General features: G+C 45.6%; 1 protein-coding gene across 1 annotated transcript in view; it reads right to left on the bottom strand.

Moving 5' to 3' along the window:
* The window catches only part of SORCS3 (sortilin related VPS10 domain containing receptor 3), a 795,336-nt gene extending 769,985 nt beyond the window's left edge, over positions 1–25,351 (bottom strand). The window contains exon 1 of the mRNA XM_007530390.3: positions 23,970–25,351. Coding sequence (XP_007530452.2) covers positions 23,970–24,572 — 603 coding nt within the window. The 5' untranslated portion in view covers positions 24,573–25,351. The remainder of the gene's footprint in view (positions 1–23,969) is intronic.
* Positions 25,352–26,735: the final 1,384 nt, after the last annotated feature.

The raw sequence follows: 26,735 nt of genomic DNA on the forward strand, positions 1-26,735 counted from the left end.
ATGATCCTGGGTCCATGCTCCCAGAGGGATAAAGAATAGGAAAGCTTCCGATGGAGGGGAGGGGATATGGAACTCTGGGGGTGGAAATTGTATGGAATTGTATCCCTTTTATCCTATGGTCTTGTCAATCATTATTAAATCAACAAAAAGAAAAAATTCAGTGGAAGAAAGGAGGTGGTGGTGCACCTAGTACACAGATGTCAATGCACAAGGACCCATATTTAAGCCCCCAGTCCTTACCTGCAGGGGGCAGCAGTGTTGCAGATTCTTTCCCTCTTCCTCTCCACTCCCCTGCCACACACGCACACCTCTTAATTTCTCTGTCTCTATCAAAACAAAAGAGGAAAATAATGGCTGCCAGGAGTGGTGAATTCATTCTGAAGGCACTAAGTCCCAGTGACAAGCCTGGTGGCAAAATAAGTAAGTAAATAAATGAACAAACAAACATAGTGGAATACTCAGACTAAATAAAGGAGGAAATCTCTTCATTTGCAATAATAAAGGTAAAGCTGGAAGACACTGTGCTTTGTAAAATAAGGCAGGCACAAAAAGACACACACTGCATGATCTTGCTTACATGTGGAATCTCAAAAAGTCAAACTTAGAGAAGCAGAGAGTGGAATGGTTGATGCCAGAGGCTGGGAAGGCAGGGACATGGTGAGCTGCTGATCATAGGAGACAAATTCTTATGTATAATATGAGTATTTTGGAAAGTATTCTTAAGTTTTTTGTTTTTGTGTTTGTTTTTGTTTTGCCTCCAGGGTTAATGCTGGGGCTCAGTGCCTGCACCATGAATCCACTGCTCCTGGAGACCATTTTTTCCCTTTTGTTATCTTTGTTGTTGTAGCCTTGTCATCGTTATTATTGTTGTTTTTGATGTCGTTCGTTGTTGGATAGGACAGAAAGAAATGGAGAGAGGAGAGGAAGACAGAGGAGGGGAGAGAAAGATAGACACCTGCAGACCTGCTTCACCGCCTGTGAAGCAACTCCCCTGCAGGTGGGGAGCCGGGGTCTCGAACCAGGATCTTTGCCAGTCCTTGCACTTCGTGCCACATGCGCTTAACCTGCTGCGCTACCACCCGACCCCTTCTTATTTATAAGGAAAGACAATTCCACATGGTGTTTTCTTTTTTAGAAGCAAGTATACAGTGCTATGAAATTCTTTTTTATTTTATGTATTTTTTTTTTTTACTTATTTGTTTATTTTGGATACAAAGGAAATTGAGAAAGAGGTAAGGGGAGGAGGGGAGGGCAGCTGCAGCACTATTTCCCAGTCCCTGAAGCTTCTCCCCTGCAGGTAGAGATGGGAACTAGAACCCAGGTCTTTGTGCACTGCAGTGTGTGTACTGTAACTGGTGCACCACTGCCTGGCCTCTACTGTTAAATCCTCCATGAAATTTATTTTCAACCTAGATTCAGTACCATGCCATAACCAAGAGGGGGAAAAAAGCCCATCAGCCATTCTTGGAAGGAGGGATTTTTTTTTCATCTTTTCCCACTGCATATTAGATACCTTGGGCTGATGCTGAAGGTTGAAAGAACAAAAGTCTGCTGACTGTGGACTTTTATCAATGCCTCCGAGCACAGATATTTCCTTTCTTCTCTCCCCTCTCTCTCCCTCTCTCCCTCCCCCTCTCTTTTTCTCTCTTCCCTCCCTCTCGCTCTTGCTCTCTCTCTCTCACCTGGTTTATCACTGAAGCTCAGTGCCTGACTGACTCCACTACTCCCAATAACTCTTCTCTCTCTCTCTCTTTATTATTGAAAGGGAGAAATAGAAAGAAGGGGTGGCATCTGCAGCACTGCTCCATAGTTCCCAAAGCTTCTCCCATGGGGGGGCAGGCATGTGCACACATCAGGTGAGCCACCACCAGGCACCTGAGAGTATACAAAATTTTAAGTGAAGACTCTCTTCTGTTGCTTCACCTCAATAAATGTATCAGTCATGAAAGAAAAAAGAAAAAACACTAGTAAGTCTAGAGAGCTATTGCACAGTTTAGTACTACACTGTGAGCTAGTTTTTTAACTGTGTCAGGGCCAGGCAATGGCACACCTAGTTACAGTGTGCTAGGATCTTGGTTCAAGCCCCTGGTTTCCACCTGCAGGGGGAAAACTTCAAGAGTGAAGTAGTGCTGCAGGTGTCTGTCTCCTTCCATCTCTATCCCCCCTCCTCCTCTCCACTTCTTTGTCTCTATCCAATAATAAAGATTTAAAAGAAAGGAAAAAATCTTGAACCAAAAGCTGATAGATGTGTTAATGTTAATCAGCTTGATCTTAGCAGTCCTTTTCCAACATGTACATATACTGGAATACCACATTTGACAGCTTACATATGTACAGCTGTTATTAGCCTATTATTCCTCAGTAATGCTGGAGAAAAATGAAACACACACACACACAAAAAAATGCAATGGCACTGGGAAAAATAATTGAAGCAATAAAGGACAGAGAGTAGAACACTTTCCAGAAAGGACGAGGAGGCTGTTAGAAGATGCTGGACAGAAAGTAGGACAAAATGAATACATGTGCCTTTATGCCTTTCCTGTCTTATTTTACTTCAGGCAGGCATGGGCCCAACCCCCCAGCTGAAAGATGAAATTCTGTTTCAGATTTCCCTCTGTCCTTGGACATTCATTGGTTTATCCAAGCGCTAAACCCAAGGGTGATCTGACTTTACTGGCTGCACATTCACAGCAAATAACAGGCTCCACCCAAGCCACTAGTGATTCAGACAGGACTCGTTAAAAGCATGATAAACTCTCAGTGAAGAAAATCTGAAACCAGCCATTATGGGAAAACCACCCGAGGAACTTCAAATAGGAAGGGAAGCACCATTAAGACAAGGAGCCCAGAGCTCATGAATGAAAAAGAAGGATACAGGATGATCTCGTTCATGGGCAGACGTTGAGAAATAAGAATAGAAAGGGAAAACACACAGTAGAACCTGGCCTGGGTTTGGTGTATTGCACCAAAGTAAAGGACCCGGTGGTGGGGAGGGTCTGGTGCATGATGGTGGAGGAGGACCTAGGCTGGGGGTAACAGTGTTTTGCAGAAAACTGAGAAATTTTACACATGGACCAACAATTGTGTTTATGGTAAAACTATTAATCTCCCCAATAAATTTTTTAAACGAATGCCCATGAAGAATGTCTACCTAGAATGAGAAGTTTTTCTGAACATAACTGTGGAAAAACCATGTTTTATGTTCCATTGTTCTTCTTCCATATGTGAGTCATCTCATAATTTAATAAAGACATGTGAACATTAATTTATAAGAGGAACAAAAGAAAGAGCATTCCTTGGTCTCATTTTCAGAACCAAAAGCTATTCTTTGAAGTTGCTCGTCAAATTAATGCCTTGCCACCTCCCCCAGAAGCATTAAGATGGGCTAAAGTGCTTCTGTCTGAGGTTCAAGGGAAAGGCAAAGCCAAGGCATCTTATCTCTTCAGAGAAGTTCTTGCTGTGTAGGGCTTTCTTCTGAGGAGCATTTCAAGAGTCTCTGACATCTCAGCCCTGGGAAAGGGCAAAGATGGCATGGGGGGTGTGGCTTGCCCTCTTTAACAGACACAACAGTATAGCACATATGTGATCATTTGTGAAGATTCAAGTTCAAGCCCCATGTCCCCACCTGAAGTGGATCAGTGCTGCAGGTGTCTCTCCTTTTCTCTTCCTCTCTTTCCTTCACTCTCTACTTTCTCTACCTCTATCAAAAAAGAAATAAAAAGCAGGCTGGGAGGTAGCATAATGGTTATGCAAAAAAGCTTTTCCTGTCTGAGTCAGGAAAAAGGCCCAGATTCAATCCTTAGTACCACTAAAAGCCAGAACTAAGCAGTGCTCTGGAAATAAAAAGAGGAGGAAGAAGAGAAGGGGGAGGAGGAGAGAAAGAAAGAAAGTAAGAAAGGAAAAAGGAGAGGAGAGGAGAGGAGAAAAAGAAATAGAACTGGCTGCTAAGAGCTGTGGGTTCCTCTTATCAGCACTGAGCCCCAATGATAACCCTGGCAGAAAAGCATAAATAAATAAATTTGTAAATAATAAAACAGTCTTTAAATATGCCCTCAGGGTGGTCAGAATGGCTCACTTATGTTCAACACTTCTTATAACCTAGTGATCATTTCTAACCATTTCCTTTTATCTTCTATCTCAGGTCAGTCCAACTTGCCAAGTGTTTCAACCTCTAACTCCTCACAGTATCCCTCAAAATTGGGATTACAATTTCTGGTTTTTAAAGGCAAGAACTAGGATTTAGTACAGTATTTGTCCAAAGCCTCAGAGCATCAGTGTTGAAGCTAAAATTGAGAGGGAATTTCCAAAAATTTAAGCCCCTAAATATGCTTATAGTATGTGCTTATAACATGATTGTGGTATGTTTTTAAGAAGGCCCCAAGTCAGAGCAGAAAAACTGAAAATATAATAAAGGGTGAAGAACGGGCACAAGAACTGAGTATGTGCCAGAAATTTTGAGAAGGAGCAGGTGGTAGTGTAGAAGATCAAGGAGAAAAAACAAAATTGAGACAAAAAGGTCAGACTGAACCCTATTAACTGAGCATTATATAAGGCCAGCAGAGAAAAAGACAGAAAAGTAAAATGCTTTATATGAAAAAAGGAATGCCAAGGCAAAGAAAGGGTTAACTAACCCAACTATAAGGAGGAGAGAAGCCCCAGATAACAGAAGACCATGAAAAGGGCACCCCCTGCACCCCGCCCCACCCCTGGTGGTATATCTTATGTTGAGGCTGGACTTCCCCAGGCACAGGTGTGCAGGAAAGAGAACAGTAAGGGAGCAGTGGATACAGGTCCCACCCCTTATCCTTGCAGCCTCTGCCTCTGTAAATGACGCTTTCTGCTCTCAGTCTGTACACCTATATAGGCTTGTACTGTCCCTCTGTTTGGGGCCAGGGGTTTTCAGAGTGATCTGAACTCTCGATCTGTGCAAATAAACTCTTTTTTCATCCACACAGTTGGGCTCCAGTCTTTTTGATTTTTCAGTAGCATTCCCTAACGAGATTCAGAGCGAGGTGCATCTGAGCCAGGACTCTGCCACCTAATAATACGTCCCACCCAAGGATCTCTGCAGATCCCTTCATTTAGCCAAACTGTGGCAACGTTTACCTATGCTGGATTCACAATGTCGTGAAAAACCAAAGAGCATCAAGGTGTCTCAGCAGAGCGCTGGGTTATGAGTCAGGAGCTGGACACTGATGTGGAGCTTCCACTACCTCAGTGACCTTGGAAGCTGTGCCATTCACTTTCCACTGTTAGAAAAGGATGTGGCTAGATGATTATGTGTTCTTTTCAGATCTCTAGATTATCTCTATATTTTAAGAGCATCATGAAAAGGACAATGTTTAACCTAAAGAAATTACTCTCAAATTGTGACATTTTTGGCAAAAAAAAATAAAAATAAAACTGAGTAGACAATCCTTCTTCCTATCTCTCAATATTAAACCACAAGTACGATCAGTTTCTGCTATGATTTAATAACAATGACCATTCCTTAAACATATCTGAAAAGATAGAGCTCATGATGTCTTGCCAAATATATAATTTCTTTTTTTTTTTTTTGACACTTGCAACCACTACACAGATAAGAAAATTTGAGTCTCAGAAGATGACTGATTTGGGTCTTTTAGGTAAGCTGGTAAATGGTGGTGCAAAGGCTTATATAAATCTGGTGTGATTTCTTACAACTCCAGTTTGACCACAGCCTCTACCTGTCCTTGGCCTTTGAATCTGGAATCCTGTTGCTGCAATCATCATCACTGTTATCATCACCATTCACAGGCATTACTGGAATACATAGCCACAAAATGATCACTGCTGAAATAATAAAGTTAGTACTGTCTCAATACATACATCAAAATACCTGCCAATCCCATTTCAGGTAAAATCAAAGTCTGCATGCAGGTGTATACACATATCATTCACCATGGGCACACACATCACCTCCCCACTATGTTCTCTCTTTGTCTCAGCTCCTGGGGTGCTTTTTCCTAAACACAGCTCTTTCAGCACCCTTCAGTATGACACTGTGAACAGGCGTGGCAGAGGCAGGAGACCACAAAGAAACTAGAGGTTCCCCGCTGCTGCCTGTCTGCCTTCAGTTACAGGGTGTGGCAATGGTGTCTCACACAATATAATCAACTCTGCCCCCATCCCACTCTACCTCTTTAAAATTTTGTAAGTGCACAAGAAAAGAAAACACAAAACAAAACCAGAAGGGGGGTAAAGGCAATCTTGAAATGAGTTTGACTGTATAAGCTTATGTTCCTGCAGGCACAATAGATATTAATAATTCAACAAAATATTACAGTAATTACTATACTTTGAAAAATCACAACAGTGCACTTTAGCACAACTCCTACCAATCTCTCCATAACTGCCATTAATAAATAAAGCTCAATTCCCTATATTAAATTTGTTGTTTAAAGGCTGAATATTTCATCAGCACTAATATACTTTAAATAATCAGTCAAGACCAAGAAAATCCCTTCCCCTACATTGCCCCCCAAGTGAAATTCCAGCTTCAAGGCCAGAGAAGAAATTGACTTCATTCTAACAAGATGTACACAGAGTGTTAAAGCTCGAAGGCCCCTGTTGAGGGACCTGAGGACTGCTCAGCTCTGACACTCTGCTGGAATCCGATTAAGCTGTTGGAAAGAAAGTGAGAAGGAGAAAGTGGGAGATTAATTCTTCTGGTCCATGAATCTGACCTACCTCATTCAGAAAAAAATAATAATAATAACCATGAACTGTAATCGTTGAGTGACAGGAAACCACTATGAAGACACATCCAGGTTTAGCTCTGTGAATGTTTCATATGCCCAGTGATCTTGAAATAAAGGCGAGCCTCACTACTACTCCATCTGGTCTAGCAAGTTCTGTTGATTTCACCTGCTGTATCAATTGGCTGTTGCTACAAAGACTGCAGAAAAAAACACACTCAGATCTCAATCACTTCTTCTCACAAAATTATTTTTTTCTCAGAAAGATGCAAGATACCTGGGTATAGGCTGATCACAGGTGAACTCAACTGGGTAGCTTTGCTGCCTGTAACTGTGTTAGGCCTGACTTGACTCAAAGTGACTTTGCATGACTTGTCTCTTTTTCTACCTGAGAGCTAGCTAACCTGGGCCTGGTTTTACCTTGCCACAAGAGAGATGAGATAATCACACAAAACTTCTTGATAACTAAGTTTAGAACAGGTCACTCTTTTGTTGGTCAAAGTAAGACACAAGGCCAAACTCAAGGTTAGGAGATGAAGGAAGGTCCAACAGACAAAAAAATGGTACTACAAAAGATCCAATGTAAATAGATTTATAGAGGGAAGGGAAGAACTTAAGAGAGAAGAAGGAGATAGTTCAGTGGGCAATGTATATGCCTTATCAGCACCATATGGAAGCACCATGGTCAGTCCCCAAGGGTGCATAATGAATGGTTCATCAGTGGTTTATTTGTCTCTTCCTCTGTCTTGCCAACACTTACATGTCCCCAAAAAACATACGTATAGATAAATTTTAAGAGGAGCTGGGGAGACCACTTGGTGGTATCACATATGGTTAAGACCTGACCAAGACAACATTAGACAAAAAGAAATTAGGGAGTGTTGTATGGTTCTAGTTCCCCCCCGCCAAGAGAATTAGATCAGTCCAGTTAATTTCATGGGCCCGCTTGGCCCCGCCCCTAGGGACCCCGCCAGAGTTCCAGAGTGACAGAGTTAGAGAGTCCCAGAGTTCTTGAGTGCTCGAGTTCGGAGAGTTCCAGAGTTCAAGAGTTAGAGAGAGTGCTTGCGCCGCCGCAAAGAGACAGCAGAGTTCTGTTTGGTGATTAGTTTGGTTTAGTTTATGAATCGTTGTTTCTAAATAAAGAAATACAGCTTCCCTGCCCAGCCATTGTCTCCGCGTCTCTGTTACCCGCCCGTGAAGCCAGCCCGGCCAGCAAGAGCCTACGAATTTTTAACAACAAATGGCACCACGTGGACCTGACCTGCGCATCTCTCAGATAAGTAAAGACAATTTGGCTACCTATGCACTATGGCCTTCTCTTCTGCTTGTGAAGAGATCTCCAAAGGCCTCTGCTCTTTCTTCACGAGACTGTTTTGCTGTTTCTGGAACATTTATCTCTGGACCACTCTGTGGTTTCCACTCGCTCGGGCGAACTCAGAACAGCCAGCGGGAAGAGCCAGCGGGAGGGAGGCGAGGCGTGGAGCTGCTGTTTCCACCTCATTAAACAGCCAGCCAGCCGGCTGCGCCCAGACAACCCTGCGCACCGCGCCCGCAGCCCCGCAGCCCGCAGGAGCCCGACGCCAGCACGCAAGAGCCTGATGCCTCCACGCAGGAGCCTGATGCCACCATACAAGAGCCCGATGCCAGCACGCTAGAGCCCGATGCCTACATGCTGGAGCCCAATGCCAACATGCTGGAGCCTGATGCCAACACGCAAGAGCCCGAGGCCAGCCCACAGGAGCCGGCTCTCCACCGCGTGGCGCAGGGCACTGGACGCATGATCCCTCCACGCTGCTCGGCCACTGCGAGCAGGGCAGCAGACATGGCAGGGCCATGGGGCAGGGTCGCGGCGGCCTATCATGGCCGCCACCCCTGGGCACCTAAGCCCACACCTTCTACAAAACTGGCCTGCCTGCCCTCTTGCTATAAATTCTGGAACCATCCCGGGCCTCCCAGACCCCCGGGCTCCCTGCCGAAACTGGGCACACAAGATCTCCAGCTGCTGGTCCGGTCTGAAGGCAAACAAGCTGGAGTACGCAGAGATTTGTGCAGAGATCGCAACCTGCAATTCCTAGAAGTGAAGCTGCGCAGGAAGCCACCTCCGGATGGTGAACCCCCCCCAACAACTAAGACAGTACAGATTTAAATTCGTGTTCAAAATGACGTCTTCGTAACAAAGGTTTCTCTCCTTGTGTATTAATGACCATGTTTATGTGTATGTTTAAAGTTTGGTAAACAGTAACTTTAAGGCTAAATTCTTACTAGACAAAGTTAAATGAAAAAGGTTTTCAATGTAATTCTCATAAAGATAAAATTAACTTACATTTAAAGTCTAAGGTAAAAATTAGTTAACAAGCAATATATTTTAACTAAGTTAGTCTAAACAAAAGGTTAAATAGACTTGTTGATGTGTAAAACTCTCCATTACCTTCTCTATTAGAAATGGTAGATCGCACAATGGCTATGCTAATTATTCTCATGCCTGAGGTTTCCTCTCCGGCCCACACCTAGGGTGTGTCTCCATCTTGAATGGGTGTAACAAAAGGTTAAAAGACGTTGTTGATATGTAAAAGTCTCAAATTCCTTCTCTATTAAAAACGTTGGATCGTGCAGTAAATATGCTAATAACAAGTTTTGTTTCATAGTAAGTAAATTGCAGCCAGCTGCCTTTGGGACTCTAGGCCGTTCCCTGCCCCCATGCAAATGCCCGTCGAAGAAAGTACGCCCCCCAGAGGCAAGAAATGTTTTTTTTAAGCTGATAAAGTTTAGCCCACAGAGGCAGATATGGCCCCCTCAGGCCTTCCATTGGCAACATGCTGGTTCTTGTTATTTGCTTGCATGTTTCTCCATGTTTGTGCCAGTTTCTTTTTTAAAAATGCCTGTATGATATATGTTTCTGTTCACCCCACACCCTTGATACTGTAGCCATTTAGTTAAAAGAAAAGGGGGAATTGTTGTATGCTTTACATTGGTTCTAGTTCTCCCCCGCCAAGAGAATTAGATCAGTCCAGTTAATTTCGTGGGCCCGCTTGGCCCCGCCCCTAGGGACCCCGCCAGAGATCCAGAGTGACAGAGTTAGAAAGTCCCAGAGTTCTTGAGTGCCGGAGTTCGGAGAGTTCCAGAGTTCGAGAGTTAGAGAGAGCGCAAAGAGACAGCGGAGTTCTGTTTGGTGATTCGTTTGGTTTAGTTTATGAATCGTTGTTCCTGAATAAAGAAGTACAGCTTCCCTGCCCAGCCGTTGTCTCCGCGTCTCTGTTACCCGCCCGTGAAGCCAACCTGGCCAGCTAGAGCTTACGAATTTTAACAACAAGGGAGTGGGAGATATATCATAATGGTTATGCAGAAAAGTTCTCATGCCTGAACCTCTAAAGTCCCAAGGTCAATCCCTAGCACCATCATAAGCCAGAGCTAAGCAGTGCTCTGGGTTCCCTCTGTGTATCTTTCTTTCTGTGTATCTCTCTCTCATTTAAATAAAACAAAGAAAATATTTTTAAAGAACTATAAAGAAAATGCAGTAATACTATCAACTACACCCACTGAATAGCTCTTCGGCTGAGCCTTTCTCACATACCGCCGCACCATCATGCAAGCCTTCATTGTCTTTAGCTCCAGCAATAGTCTAGTCTCCCAGAATCCATCCTTTTCTCCCTGCAATCCCACTTTGAGTCCTCCCATATCTCTTAGGGTAAAGAATAACTTTTTCCCCCCCTGAATCCACAGAACCTGTTTGGATCTCCCTAGAGCCTGCCTGTCTAGTTTCATCTCTTACCAACCCATTGGCCTAAAAATCCTATGCTTAGATAAAAATCAGTACCAGTTAGGGTATCCAATAATAATACAATTAAAAAGCAAGAATATACTAGTACTATGGTGCTAAAAAAATGGTTCTACTACCTATGAGGAAGACAAAACAAACAAAAACTCAAGGAGAGACAAACAGCTATACAAGGCAGTTCAAAGAAGTAAGGCAGAATTCTGAGCACTATGACATCAACACTAGAATATCTATCATCAAATCACAGAGGCAGGCCAGCCAAACAGCTGACTTAATACATGCATGTGACTCAGATTCAAACCTGGCCTCCACAATATTGAAGGAAGCTTTGATGCAAAGGTGTGTGTGTGTGTGTGTGTGTGTGTGTGTGTGTGTGTATGTGTGTGTGCGTGTGCTTGTGTGTGTCTATCTCTATCTAAAAAATAACAGAAGTTTAGTCTTGAGTATTTTATCTGTTTCCAGCATGTTACTGGATTTGATGGAGATAGTAAACACAACAATAATATCTTCAACATGCTATAGCTTTCAATCACTGGTTTTGGCTGCATCAGTGTTTTTTTTTTCTTCCATATGTTTAAATTAGCATGTATGTTATACACTGCCACACTATTCTCTGCACTATGTGTCTAGTGTGCTTCCCACACATAAGTCTATAAACCCTCAGAGTGTGAAGACTGGATCCTGGGCAAGACGTATGACAGGCACTCCTCAAATACTTCATATTGTCTGAAAGGAATAGGGCAGGGCAATCAATGAAGGTCAAAGCTTGAAATAAATGTTTTTGTAACACATCCAAATTACACTCCCATCTGAGATTTGTATTGTATCAGATGTGACTTGAAATAAATTGTACATCATGCCTGGAATAAGAATCTTGAGGGATTTTTTTTTTTTGAAGCTGTGGTATGTGGGCTGATGGAAACATTTCATTTGTGCTGAGAGAAAGCAGAGAAAGTGGGTCCTGTGTGTGGTCTCAAACCCAGCTACTTAAGGAACAAAGGAGAGGTGAGGTGAGCTAATACCTCCTGTTCACAGCACTTTGAAAGACATTCTTTTCGAAATGGTCCATGTGCAGCATGCCATTATTTAACTGTGACATAAAGAGAGCAATTAAGATTGCCCCCGTTTCACACATAAAGAAATGACTGACCTTACATCACACCTAGTTTGTGGTGAGATGGGCTCACATCAGTTTATGGGACTCTTTCACTTTTTCAGTTGATAAGGCAACTGAATCCCAGGATATTCATGCAACTTAATTAATATGACACTACGCAAAGATTGCTGAACTGATGGATAGATGGATGAATGAATGAATGTCACTTGAGATAAATTTATGTGTGCCTAATAGAAGCATTTTCTGATATTTTTTAACTCATAGTTCCAGATCCTCCCCTTACCAATCACCCATTAAAAAAAGAGTCAGACATATGCATATAAGATATCTATACCTACAAGATTCTTCATTTCTTTATTTCTAAGAAGCAGGTGACATGGAAGAAAGTGAACATGAATCAGGAACCCAAATCTAGAGATCCAAGCATCCAGGCCAACATTCTTTGCAATTTATCCCTCACTGTTGGTATCGGGGAAATGACAATACCAAGTGCTAGCTCAGCTGCTCCCTGACCAAATTCTGGCAAAATCTAAGCAAAGAACTGCACTTTATTCTATACAGGAGACTGCCTGACAGCAGGTATAGGCCAAATTGAATGGAGACTCCGTATGTTGTGAAGACCAGGCCCAGGCTCCAGGATTAGATGGAACTCCTTAGCCCTGAGAAATGTCTTTGTACACCTCCCCTCCTCTAAGCCTCCACAGCACATGGTGTAATTCACTACAATCCCAGGCTGAACTCCTTTCTTCTGCCAGGAACCAGCACTAACCAAGGACCTTCTGAAAACTGGGTCACCAACTCCCCATCTCCTCTCTATATCCAGTATATATCTCTGGAGGCCAGAAGCATAATTTCAAGAACCTGAGTAAGGGAATTCCTCAGCCCAGCCAGTATGATAGTTCATTTTACTTATTTTATTTTTATTATAATAAAAATATGTTTATTATAATAAAAATACTTTTATTATCTTTACTTGCTTATTGGATATAAACAGCCAGAAATTGAAAGGACAGGGAAGACAGAGAGGGAGAAAGACAGAGAGACATCTGCAGCACTGCTTCACCACCCGTGAAGCTTTCTCCATGCAGGTGGGGGCCGGGGACTCGAACCCAGGTCCTTGTGCACTGTAACATTTGCACTTAACCAAGTGTGCCACCACCTGGTTAATTTTACATACCAATAGAGTTAATTTTACATACCAATTTGATTATGCTGAGGTGCCCAGATAACTGTTCAGTTATTATTCTGAGTGTGGCTGTGAGGGTTTTTCTGGAGGAGAGACACATTTGCAGTCAAATGCTCTACCACTGAGCTATACCCCCCGAGAGACACATTTGAATCAGCATACTGGAAAAAGCAGATGGGCCTCCGGTTGTGGGTTGACTTCATTCAATCCACTTAAGGCTTGGACGGAACAAAAAAGGCCAAGTTGAAGATGTCATTGTTTCTTTCTGTCTGAAAGTTCATAGATCTCCTGCCTCCAGACATGGACTCAGGTTGATACCTGTGCTGTCACTATCAGAATTCCAGTCTTTGAATTCAGACTGGAACTATAATTAGATCTTCTGGGTCTACAGTTCACAAACTGCAGATGTTGAACTTCTCTGCATCCCTAACAGTGTCAGCTAACTCTTGATAGTAAATCTGTACACACAAACACATAAGCAAACATTATTTGTTCATATGTATAAAGAGATCTATTATGAGTGTGTGTGTGTGTGTGTGTGTGTGTGTGTGTGTAGACACAGTATGCATATCCTTTTAGCTCTGCCTCTTCAGAGAGCCCTGAAGAGCACACTAGGAAGGAATTAAAGTGCCCTGATTTGCATCCCTCCTGAAACAAAGACTTGGATTCAAGTAATTCTTTGGAGGTGGGGGAAAGAAGAGGTTGATCCCAGAAAATACTGATAGAAGACTGAGGAAATGAGAAAGGGATGGAAAAGTAGTTAATAAATCAAGTTTCCTCTTAAGGAAACTGGGACTTAATAACCACTGAGAATGTTAGAAGATAGGTAGAAAACAAACCAACTTTAGAGTTTAAACCATTCCAAAGGATATGTGGGCTGGGGTAGTTAATTATCCACCAGTATCCACTAGTCACTGAGAGCTAGCTGTTTCCTACTCCTCGGTGAACATTAATTCCCTCACACTTCTAGCCCGTGACTTGTATGATCAAGACAAAGCTTGCTGGCAGTGTCTGAAGATAGGTCAGCACACAGAGAAAAGAAGGTACTCGAGGAATTTGGGTAATAACAACAGACTTACTACCCAGGACAGACACTCAGCCTCCCTTATTTCCTGCCTCGGCACATCATGGGAACAAACATTCTTAGCCAACAGGATGACCTTCCATGCTAGACATTTAACACTCATTAGCTCTAGGACTCACAACAACCCTACAAATCTAATAAAATTCTCATCTTACTACCAATGAAACTGAAGCTGAAAATTGCTGTTGCTCAGAGATTGTTTCGTAACCACAAAAAAATAATAATAGTAATGAAGACATGTCAGAGTTTTGAGTATCTTCCAGTCAAAAGTTGGTATTCAAGAATAAATAACACCAGGAGTAACAGAGTACCTAAGCTATCTTCCTCTGTCCCCACCAGCCTGGAACAACAGTGTCTTTGAATTGAGCTTAGCATCCCAGCATTCTAACTGCAGACAAGTTTCTATGTGTAATCACATTCTGATACAGCAGCCTGGGTTACTTCTCTAGCCCTGCAAAAAAAAAAAAAAGTTCAGCTCAGTAATTGTTCTCATCTCCCACTGAGAACACATTTTAAAAAGAAAAAATTTATTTCTTATGCAGCAATGTAATCTTTAACCTGATTCTAACCATCTGGAAGAGAAGAAACTGTCTGTCTCACTCTAGATACAAAAAAAAAAAAAGACTTGCAGAGTCCTGAGTCGCACAAGTGAGACATGAGGGCCAGTGCAGGACAACCATGGTGTCTCAGGGGAGCAGCCTGAGGCTTAGGGGCAGCATGAAACTCAGGCCCTCCCCATCTCAAAGATAGGCAGTCTTCACACAGGCGCTTTCAACTTTTTAAGAAATATATTTGTTCCATTCAACTCAGTGTGTGCTTTCTATTCACCTCACTGAGCTTCCACTGACTGATCATCACATACAAAAAAGTGAGGGGAGACAAAGGGAGAATATGCAAAAGAGATGAAGAATCCATGCCTGAGTGTCACTTCTGGCTAAATTTATTCCTAGAGACTTAGTTGAGCCACTAACGGGGTTGAATACCTGCTGACTACAGAATGGACTCCATTTCACTTGCTTCAGAAAGAAGCTGACTGATCAGTGGTTCCAGGACTCAACTGCCCTGTTGCAAATCAGTGACTGACGTGCAAATCAGTGACTCGTGGACAGCCCCTCAACACAATGTACTTGCAGGAAGCTGTTTCTCTTCTTCTCCCCTTTGGAAGAGTTCTTTGTGCAGCAACTTGTTTTTTTATTATTATTATTATTTCAACCTATCTAATTTCACTTCTTTCCCAGGACAACACTCCCTCTACTGTCTGTGCAAGGATCTAGGTTCTATTCTTAGCTCAGAGGGTACAGGCAAAAATGGAATTGAAGCCTGAAACTGTGAGTGTAGATCACGACAAAATAATTGTGGGTTTAGCCAATGTTATAACTCTTGGGGAAACAGAAAGTCTATTCCCACTATATACCAGGTATGAAGCAAAGCAGGAGATCAAAAGAGAAGCAAAACTAGAAAACTAAAGTCCTTCCTATGACTTCAATGTGGATGAGTCTTTGGAACAAAACGTTTTAATTGTCAGTCAGTCCCAGAAGCTGGTGCCCTTCTGCTTTTATAAAGCTAGACAATTCAATAACTTCCTTCTACAATCTTCCATGATTAGGTGTAAGAGTCACTTGGATGCCCAAACAAGAAGAGCTTTTGTTAATCTTTCTGGTTACTGTAACCCCACACTCAGTGACTCCTAAAAAAGTGTTCAACTTAATTTATTGTTAACAAGTATTAGAAACTGCTTATTATCTAAGCATTGCTTTTGCAAATTCTAAATGTGAGTTCCAAGAAGTGAGGTGCTCAGTCACTGTGTTATCGAACTCAGTTATTACACAGAAATTGAGAAGGTTTATCTGAATAAGAGCATGGACTATGGAGATGGTTGAAGTAAGCATTTCAATGGGTTCCAGCCAACACTTTGCCATCAGCTTACTGAGAAACTCTGGGCAAGTACTTCCTTTCTCTGATTCAATGTTCATATCTCCAATATAAAGATAAAAGTTACTGCAACTTCAATATTGTGAGGGTTAGGTATTTCCACAGGACACTCTGCTATGTATGATAACTCAGTCCTGCAAACAGCCCAATGGAAAAATCACATTGGGTTGACTGATTATTATCAACCCTTTTTAAAAAATACTTATTTAGTTATAATTTATTTATAAGAAAGAGAGTAGTGAGGAGAGAAAGAACCAAAGCAACACTTTGTGTGTGCAGTGCCAGGGATTTAACTCTGAATCCATGCTTCCAATTCTGGTGCTCTAGCTATTGGAAAATCTCACTATCACAGGCCACTATCAGACCCTTTTTAGAGATGAAAGTAGTTAAAAGTGTAGCACCTTAGGGCTGAGCAGTGGCTCACCCAGCTAAGCATATATATTACCATGCTCAAGGACCCAGCTTCAAATCTCTACTCCCCATCTGCAGGGGGGACACTTCACAAGTGGTGAAGCAAGTCTGCAGGTGTCTCTCTCCCTATCTCCCCCTTTCTCTCTCAATGTCTCTCTGTCCTTTGTAATAAAATGGGAAAAATGGTGACCAGGAGCAGTGGATTCCTAGTGCCAGCACCAAGCCCCAGGGATAACCCTGGAGGTGAAACAAAAAAAAAAGTGCAGCACCTTGTCTGATGTCACACAACTATTAAGTGATGAAAACATGCAGCCTGGGAGTTGGTAAGGTGGCTAGAGCGCTGGACTTAACAGCCTCAGGTTCCAGATTCTATCCCCAGTACTGTGTGTGTCAGAGCTACACTCTGGCTTCTCACTCTCCTTCTCTTATTAACAGATCATTAAATCTTTTATTAAGAGATACAGAGACAGAATTAAACCCCAAGCATTTAGATCCAGAGACCATGTTCCTAACTACTTACTGCATGGCCTTGTTTTATGCCCTCAGTCTACTTCTGTTCCCAATAAACCCTGAAGAGAATTTCACTTACAATGAAGACCTTCCACAGATAAGAAGCACACACATGGAATAATCACATGCGGGATAAATAACCCCATCATCCACTCCCTAACAGGATTCTTGATTCCCCTCTAGCGCTATTTCTAGTTTCCTCCTAAATGAAGCCATCTCCACTACATTCCAAGTCACAGGCCTCGACTTAGCAGAGACCCCACTTTCACTGAGTAGCAGCCTTGAATTGCTAGTCCCACTGTGCTGTAGTTCCCTCTCATCTCAAACCAATAGGGATGGTCTCCTCTGTTCCCCAGAAGTTAATTAATAGCAAGCAGAAAGCTATTTATGTAATCACAGATTTCTTAAACTCCATTACTTTTTCCAAATTTACTACAGCACATTTATTAGTGTACTATAAAGAACACCATTTCCATAAATAATTAAAAGCAAACTACACTGATCAAAACAAATGAGCAAAATGTTCCTGGTGATGCAACCAGGCTAGATTCACACACACACACACACACACACACACACACACTCCCTCTCTCTCTCTCTCTCTCTCTCTCTCAATGAGATGACTCAGAGGCGGTTCCCATCAACAAAGGTTAGTAGGGGGGAAGGCAAGGTGACCTCAAGACAGGGCCTTGGAATAGGAGGACAGAATATATTCCTAACACTCTCTGACTTCCTTCCTGTACACATGTCCTAGGACTTGGTCTGCCCCACTTAACAAGTGAGAAGAACCCTACCTTATCTGAGTGAAAAAGCAGACATCCACTTGGAATGAAAATGCTCTATAAACCCAAGAAGAAAGGAGAAAACCAGGAGAGGTAGAGGTGGCTAGTTAAAAAAACAATAGGGAGTCCAAGCTGTAGGGTCTCTTTTCAGTCTGAACCTTATACCCCTCCTCTCTATGTCATTTCAGTGAAGGTAATCCCCAAGTTTATTTCCAACCTTGACATGCTGGAAGACTAAGATGCCTGAAGTACAACACACACACACACACACACACACACACACACACACACACACACACACACACACACACACACCGTATACCACTCCTCTCTCCTCTGAGCTCATAGCCTGTGAGGATGACTTGACAATTAACCACATATCACCCCCAGGCATCTGTCTTTGATGTCATACGCTATTTAGCTTTACATAAGAGCAGTTCTGTATCCAAAGCATATTGGAAGGATCTTGAGGCAACTGCTGTCAATCCTTTTTTCTCTTTGCCCCACCCCATCTTATACCTAAGGGCTCCACTGTTCCAAGAATACTTCTAGAGACATAGATAACCCTCAACAAATGGCTAGATGTCTTATGTGAATCCATCGGGTCTGGTAAGAGCATGAGGAGGAAACCAGGTCTATTTTAGTCCTCTAACTAGAGTGGTATAGAGATGTCTTTAATTCTGATGTTAAAATTTATTTATAAAACAAATAACCATGTATATAAATTCAATGCTATTAAGAGACAGCAATAGCCTCTCTCGCCCTAACAGCTAAGGTGCTGCCCAGCTCACGGGGTCAGTTCAGTAACCATGCACTGAGTTGTGCACCAAGTACAATGTCACAGACCACCAGGTGCACACTGTCCACTCAAAACCCAATGCAAGAATAGAACACCCCAATACTAAGTAAATGTGCAATTCCACAACTACAAAAAGGTAAACAATTAAGAAAAAAGAAATAAATGCTTCTAAAGAAGATTTCATAGAGATACTGGGTTGGAATCTAAAACTGAGCCTTGAATAGTGGCTGTATCTCAACAGAGAAAGAAGGCTATCTAAGGGAGAGTGGACCTCATGAACAAAGGACCGGAGTCAACCTTGGGCTTAGGACAATCAGCAAGGCTGACTTAGCTAGAAAAAAGGACTCCTTCCATCAGAGAACTGTCAAATATACAATTGGAGAAGACCCAGGGGAGGAGTCATGAAGAACCATGATGCCAGGCTAAGGGACTCCAAGACATTCACGGTATATAGACAAACTGGACAGAATACTTCTAGGCATAGTAGCTGCTAGGTTATGAATAACCTGAGAAAGAAATCACTGATATGCCAAGGAGGCAAGAGTTCTTATTCCTTGTAGCCTCTGCTCAGAGACTTGGGACTGTCACTCATTCAACCACTTGACCAAACGTGATCCAAGCTTCTAATGCCTGAAATACAGAGCTCTTTCAATTCTACTCACTGCCAACAGAGCCAAAACACCATCACAACTTATCCCCCAGCCACATCATGGAATAGTTGAATCCATTCATTCACTCAATTCATTTATCCCAGCACCAATTCTGCTGGCTCAAAGTGGCCCACCAAGCAGACATATTCTATTTTCCACATTTCACCCCCACACACACACACTACACAGCCACTTTTCTCCCAAGCCTGAAAATCACCCTTTGACAATTTCTCATTAATGTAGTAAGAGCATCTCCGGTCAACAAGGACGCCAAAGAAGCAGGCAATCATCAGGTGAAGGGTTGGGTGTGGTGCACCTGATTAATCTCACTTTGTACTATGCACAATGATTCACCCAAGGATCCAGTTTCCAGTCCCTGGCTCCCACCTGCAGGGGGGAAGCTTTGCAAGCAGTGAAGTAGATCTGCAGGTGTCTATCTTTCTCTCTCCCTCTCTATGCCTCCCCTCCATTTCTCTCTGCCCTATCATATAAAAAGGCAAATAAATGGTCGTCAGAAGCAGTGGATTCATAATGCTGGTACCAAGCCCCAGCAATAACCCTGGTAGCAAAACAAACAAACAAAGGAACAAAAAACAGGTGAGTGAAGAGCTCAGGTCTTAGGTGCTCCTAGCCTTGGAAAAACTCTAACCATTAGGCATAATGCCCTGTCTCAGCCTAACTTTGGCATACTCTCTGGTCCTTATGGCATGACCTAGGTCATGTGGACCACCCAGTTCCCAAATTTTCCAATTAGTAATAGATTTGCATGGTGTAGAGAAGGCTTGACTCTCTAAACCTTCTTACAACTGGAGGTCTCAACCTCCAGCCTCCTTCCCTGAGACCCAGAACAATTTGAGAAGCCACTCTCTACCATTTCATCTCTGCCAACTGCAAAGCAGGTTCCAAGAACTGCATTTCTGCAGTCATGAAATCAGGCCTCCCAATTAAGGAGTTTGCAACTAGTGCTCACCTTGGAAATCACTGGCAGGATCTGAGAAGCAGACCCCATCCTGTAGCCTGGCCATCAGAGGAAATAAGATGCAGAGCAAATAGACTGTGCCTAGCCCCCTCCTGTCCTCACCCTCAGTGCCCTCCTCCCAAAGCGAACAGTGACCAGAAGCAATTAGTGTTGTTCCCACTGCATTTTTCCAGTGACATCTCAACTGAGAAGGCTCCTCTTGTAATATTAATTAAAAACAGATTCTTTTTGGCAAAGCCCTGAAGAACAGCTTCAGTGGCATGCTTCTTTATTAAGCCTCTGAGAAGGCAAAATGCATTAGGATATTGTGACAGGGAGGCTGTGAGCAGAGACTATGAAGGCTAGACAATCCGGCCAAAAGCTATTTGAAAAATCTGCTTGGGAGCCACAATTAGATGCTCCAGTGAGTGAAATACAATTAATCTGACCAAATCTGTCACTATTTTGCACATTAGGAGTAAATATTTTAGAACACAGTCCAGCTGAATCAGTGGAAGGTCTGAAATCCTGCTTGGGAGAAACTGAATGTCCCAACTCCTGGAATCTTCAAGGAAGGGGCATCTGGTAGAAATCTGAAGTGACCAGTATCTCCCTGTCTCCTTTCATTGAGGTATGGAGGGAAGAACACTCACTGTAAACTGGTTAGCAGGTCAGGCCAACCAGACACTGCAGAGGAAGCTGCCTGCTAATCAGATTGCTGCCAGAAGGGACACAGCTTTCTCACTCCAGCAGGAGAATGGGGGACTCCCAGCCAGGGGTACTCCCAGGAGAAGGAGGCAGAGAGAAGCTTACTAGTGCCTGGACAACTCTGCCCTCTCTAGAGCCATTTACCAACCCACAGAGCAAACAAGGAGGCATCTTTCTTCATTTGAAGAAGGACAAAATGATGTGTTTTTCTGTTTCCCTGTATGCCAAGATGGACTGGGCTCCCTCTGGGTGTTTGTGAAGCACTCTAACCCATTAATCACCAGGATCCCAGCTGGAGAGAACCGGCAAGGAAGAATGGCAAATCACTGCTCCAGGAAAGATGCTCCAAGCACCAGTGCACTCAAGCTATGCCCTGAAACACTGGCAGGGCAACAGCCATCAGAGTGGGGACCCAGATTCCATCCCCCTCCTGATGCCTTTTGTCCAAGCCCGCCATACCTCATCCTCTCTTCCCCCACCCAACCCCAACCAGCCCACCCTTGTTCTGGAACCAAAGTGAATGTGTGATCCAAGCCTTGGACAAAGATCTCATTCTACCTTTTGGTCCCCCAGGCATATTCAGGGTACTAAGTACAGTGGAGGCCCTGGTATTGCATTCCGGCTCTGCATGTCTGATTGCAAAATGTCAGAATACAGGTCAATTTCCCAGATAACTGAAAACTCTTCCCCCAACATGAACTCATTAGCATATTAAGGTTCATCAAAGATATTTGGAAGGAGAACAGGAATCCTTGAAATGTCTTAATAATTAAAATGGTGACCTTGCTAGAGACCAAATGTTCAATGTTTTCAAAGTCAGAAGACAAGGGATCTCTCAATTCATTTCCAAAGTTCTGGGTGCTAGAAGCCATAATCTCTGCCTTAAGGACTTCTTCCTCCACTTGAACTGAGGGGGAGACTCTCTGGAAGGTTTATCATCTTCATCACCTTCATCCTGGTGTTTATTCACAGCACCTACTTTTGCTGGACTCAGGAAAAGAGGAAGAGACAAAGCAACTATCTAGATAAATGCTGCAGAAACTAGTTTCCTTTTACTTTCTCACAGCTTGCTTTCTTGAGGGCTCTCAAAGGTAGGACCATGTCAACATGTGTCCACAAGTTCCCCAGAGCAGCAAAATGCTCAACCATGAATTGCTCACTAGAGCTGCATAAATTGTGAGGTCAGATAAAGACAAGTTCAATTCATAGGCAGAGGCAGACAAGAAAGGGAAGAACAAGATTCTTGCACCCAACAATCTGCCCTGTGCATGTTCAGAAACACTAGTCAAGAACAAAAAGTTGTTTGAGGATTATCCAAATTTTATCACAATTATTAAGAGCTCCAAGAACTCCATAGCCTACTCCCTGGGTACCTTCAAACCTCTTCTGAATAGAGTTGTTTCTCTAGGAAAGCACAGGGCTAGACTTACCCCCTCACCTCTCTAGCTACACTGCTGCACTGAAGATGGACAGAGAAGGCTTTGCACATCTAGCCATCTGTAGCGAGCATTCTCTCTCTAGTCCCCAAATCAGGGGTTTTGTTGACACACAAAATATGGCCCTTAAAGTAAAAAATGGAGGCATAAGAAAATTCTCTAGGCACTGTGAATTTATATTAACCAAATGTGACTGTCAGAAAACCACAGATAAATGAGAATTATCTCCACCTCCTCCTCAGGATACATTTAGTTTCATACACCCTGTCCTTACTCCAGTCAGAGTAAAAATACAAATACAAGCACAAGCACACTCTTGAGGGCGCGCGCACGCGTGCGTACACACACACACACACACACACGCATGCAGTGCTCTGGGGACTTGAGTGCCTTCAATCATACAACCTTGCAAAGGCATTCAGTATCCATTGTCCATGCCCAGAATTGTACTGTCTAATCTGAAGCTTTGTGATCTTTACTGGATGCAGGCAAAGCCACCAGGAGCTGCTGGGGAGTGGGTTGCACAAGTCCTTCCAAGCCAGCATCTTCCCCTGGACTAGGCTGCCTGAGCTATTCTAGGTATAACTAAGAAACAGGGAATCTGTGTACTATTGATGTGCGGTGCTCTGTGGACTCTCAGCTTCCTGGATACTATTCTGTCCTGTGACACCCCAGGTCCCATGAAAATAGGGCAATTTTTTTTTCCAGAAACATCTTCAATGCTAGTAATAGAGAGAAACACAGGAGACAAGGGTTCCTGCCACTGAAATGAGTTCCTCAAAGCTGCCTACACATTTATCTTCCTCCAGGCTCTCCGAGTTCTGATCAGATTCAGAGAGTCAGAAAAGAAGAGGATCTTCTAGAGGCTGACACAGGTTAGTGTGGATTGGGCTAGGCTGTGGGAGACCATCCTCTCTCTAACTCAGAAGGCTGTCCCTCCCCACACATGATTTGGAGGTACAGCGCCTGGGGCTGACTGGGTGGAGAGGCAGAGTCTTGGGAGTACACTCTGGGGTGGGGTGACTGGGAAGGTTGAGGCAGCTGCCAAAACAGACCTTGCAGGGAGCCCCATCCCTGATCTGGAGTACGAGCTTTCGGGAGCGGGTTCAAGGGCGCCACCTCTCGGTATGGCGGCACCCAGGGCAACCAAGCACCAGGAGAAAAGGGAGGCGCAGGAAGCCCCAGCACCCAGCTGGGCACTGGATTTAGTACATGGTGCTGAGCGCAGCAGCCAAGACGAGTTTCTTGCTCGGTCACTTGTGTGTGCTCGTGTATGCATGAGGGCGCGGGATGCGGGATAGGTGTGGAATTTCACTTCACCCTTTAAACTTTTTTTTTAACTACCTCTCCCATAGCTTCCCTAATTATGAAGGGAGAAGCACTGTGAATTGGAGTAGGGCTCTGGCTGACTTGAACTAGCAGGTGTTCCAGTGGGGCGGCGTCGATGCCCTGGGTTCTCCTTGGCATAAACAGACAGGAAGAAGGAGACTAAAGCCAGGGCCTCTTGCTCTTCCCAGCGGCTCCTTTCCCAAAGCAGTGTGTGCGCACGCAAGAATTCAAGCGCACACCCTCAATGGGATAACTGATCTCCAAGTCAAGAAGAAGGAAAGTGACTGCAGATCCCTGCCCCTGCTCGAGTATAAAACGCTTTTCGTCCCAGCAGCTCCAAACCCAAGATCTCCAGTAAACAAGTGCGCCCACACACAGGCTTACAACAAACTCCGCTAACCTGTTGGGGCGTGGGGGGTGGGGGTGGGGAGGAGCGGGATGAATTTGCAGTATCTAAAAGTCCAGGAGCCTCCCCTCCCATCCCCTCCGTCAGCAACTAAGAGCCCCTCATTCCAGTCCCCCCGCTGTCCCTCGGGTCGGAGAAGGCGGGATCGCCGCCGGCGGGGTACTCACGCTGCTGTTGTGTCCCGACCAGTGCACCATGGCTTGGTTGTGTGCCGAGTCCCCGGTCAGGGCGAACGAGGTGCTGGGCAGCCGGAGCTCCTCTGCCACCGGCCCCGCAGCCCGCGAAGCTTTCCCCTCCTCCCGGAGGCCCCTGGCCACCGGACGGTTTGCTTTAGAGTCCTCGGCCAAGGCGGCGGCCAGGGTGTCCCCGCGTTCCAGGGCGCTGGGCGCCTCTGCCCGGCGACTCCTCCGGGCGCCACCAGGTTTACCGGGAGTCAGGACGCCCTGTTCCCATCGCGCGCCGGCCGCCCACGGGTGCAGGGCTCCTCCGGGCTTCTCGCTGCCGCGGGGCTGAAGCAATCGCTCTGGTCCCTGCCGGTGTCCCCGCGCTGTCGCCAGCTCCACCGGCCACTGGCTGCTCAGTGCTCGCGGCGAGAGAGGAGGCAGAGCCGATGGCCGCGAAGCCTGGGCTGCGGGGCTCCCAGGACCGCCCGCCGCGCCCCAAGTGATCTCGGCGCCGGCCAGGACCCAAGTCGACAGGAGCAAGAACCCAGTCCCGGCGAGGGGCGCTCCGGGCCAGCCTGCGGGGCGCTCCGTGCGCGCCGCCTCCATCCCGCTGCGGCTGCCGCGGCTCGGGCTGCCAGGAGTGTGGCGCCCGGCGAGGTGCGGGTCCGGCGCGGGGGAGGGAGGGTGCGCGCAGCGAGCGGGCGGACGGGAGTGTGGGGGGAGTGGGGAGGGGGCGCCCGCGGGGGGTTCGGGGGCCCTCGCCGCTCTTCTGCCCTCCTTCTCGCTCCGGAGGGCTTGCGATTCCAAAGCCCGAGGAAAAATTTAGCAAACGCTCCCTTGCTTTCTTTTTTCTTTTCTTTTCTTTTCTTTCTTAAATAACCCAACACACGCCCCAATCTTCTTCTCCGAAATCCCTCAGAAATTTTACAAAAAGGAGTATTCAACGATAGGAAGAAAAACCGCTTTTTTAAAAAATTGAAAATCGACCAGGATTCAGGAGGAGGGGCTGGCAACAACCCCCCACCAAAAAAAAAAAAATCAAGTGCCTCCCGAAATCCAGCCTCCAACCTGCTCCCGGAGGAGAGTTGGGAGCCGCTCGTCGCCGGGTAGAGGGGGTTACTCTACGGGTTCGCGTGGAGGCTCCAGGGAAGCGGGAGGGGAGCGGGAAAGTGTTTTCAGCGCCAACTGTTCGGCTGCAGGAGCCAAGTGGGGTCGGGAGTCTCCGCGCCGACAAGCAGCTCGGAAAAAGCGAGCGCGGGATGGACGCAGCCGGGACTCGCTAGCCGCGCCCCCCCCCCGCCCCGCACTCCCGCGCCCCCACCCCTCGTGGCCAGCGCCCCAGCTCGCTCGCTCGTTCGCTCGCTCTGTGCGGGGGCGCGGGAAGTGCGTGCGTGCGCGTACGTGCGCGCAAGCGGGCGAGGGCTAGGCGAGGGGTGCGCCCGGGGCTGGCGGACGCCATTGGGTGGGGGGACCTGTGTGATCCCGGGGAGTGGCTCCAGTGTGCGCATTTGCACGCGCGTGTGTGCGTTAGGATACGCGGTGGGGTGCAGGGCGCTCTCCCTGGGCACGCGCGCATTGCCACTAGCCTGACTGGCCCCCGCGAATCGTCAGAAAGGTAACAGGACGCCCAAGGCCGGCTCGCTGGACTGCCCCCTCCTCAGGGCGCCCCTGGCCACCCATCAGAGCGGTTGTAAAGCCTTGTGTTGTGTTCGCTGAGTTTCTAGAGACCAAGGGGAGAGATCAGGGAGGCGCTGGAGAAGGAGTGGGGTGCTTGCCAGATCTAGTCCGATTCCGGGGCTCTCCTCCAGACCCCAGGCTAGGAGGGAAAGAAAACCCAAGGAAGACTTAAGAAAGATGGTTTGCAGGCTGGGCTTGTAGCGCAACCCATCGCCTATGGGAAGTTCACCAGGGTTGGGGGGGGGTAGGGGAGCCCAGAAGCTTGGAGCTGAGGCACTTAAGAAGAGGTAGGTTGGAGGAAGAGGACTTGAGAATGTGAAGGCCTCCAGGTCTTTTTCTTTCTGGAATTAGATGGAGAACTCCTTTCTGGGGCTTCGTTAAAGCAGAGTCCTGGAGGGAAATTTAAAGAAAGAGGGAAGACAGACGAGGAAAAGGTAAAAGGAGACAGAGAAGAAGATAAATGGAGAGAGAAAAAAACAGAAGTGGAAGAGGGAAGGCAAGAGGAATAGTGGCACTAAAAGAAATGGGAGTGTAAAAAGGAGGGGAAAGAGGGCCTGGATTGGAAGGACCAAGAGAGACAAGCAGTGGAGGTGCCTGGGAACCTGCCAGCCAAGGAGGCTACCTGAGGAGGGTCTCTGGAGCCCCCACCCACGTGGACTTGCTTTTTCATCCAGATTTGAAAAAGAAGACCCCAGGAGGCGCCACACCTGGTCAGTGACAACTTCCAGCCCAGAAGGAGGAGGGTCCTGGTATCTGATTTTCCTTGAGGCGCGAGTGTTGGGCAGACCTAAAGAAAAGTTTCAGCGTCTGTGGTGGAGGTGAGGCAGACACGCCAGTGGGAACTGGACGACAGCTGGCCATCATCCGCGGGTTCCCAGCGCCCCTAACTGGGAAGGCCTGGCTCTGCAGCCAGAGCAGAAATGGACTGAAGTGAAGCCTCCCACAGGTTTGGGCTCTAACTAGGAGCCACAGTGTAGGGAGTCTGGGTTGTCAGGCAGGGCTGGTGCTTTGCATACTGAGGTGTCCTATCCCCTTCTCCTAAACTCCCTGCAGCCCCTCCCCTTGGAAGACAGTAGTCTGTTGAAGATAGAT

Source organism: Erinaceus europaeus, chromosome 14 (genome assembly GCF_950295315.1).
Source record: "Erinaceus europaeus chromosome 14, mEriEur2.1, whole genome shotgun sequence".
NCBI classification, from domain to species: domain Eukaryota; kingdom Metazoa; phylum Chordata; class Mammalia; order Eulipotyphla; family Erinaceidae; genus Erinaceus; species Erinaceus europaeus.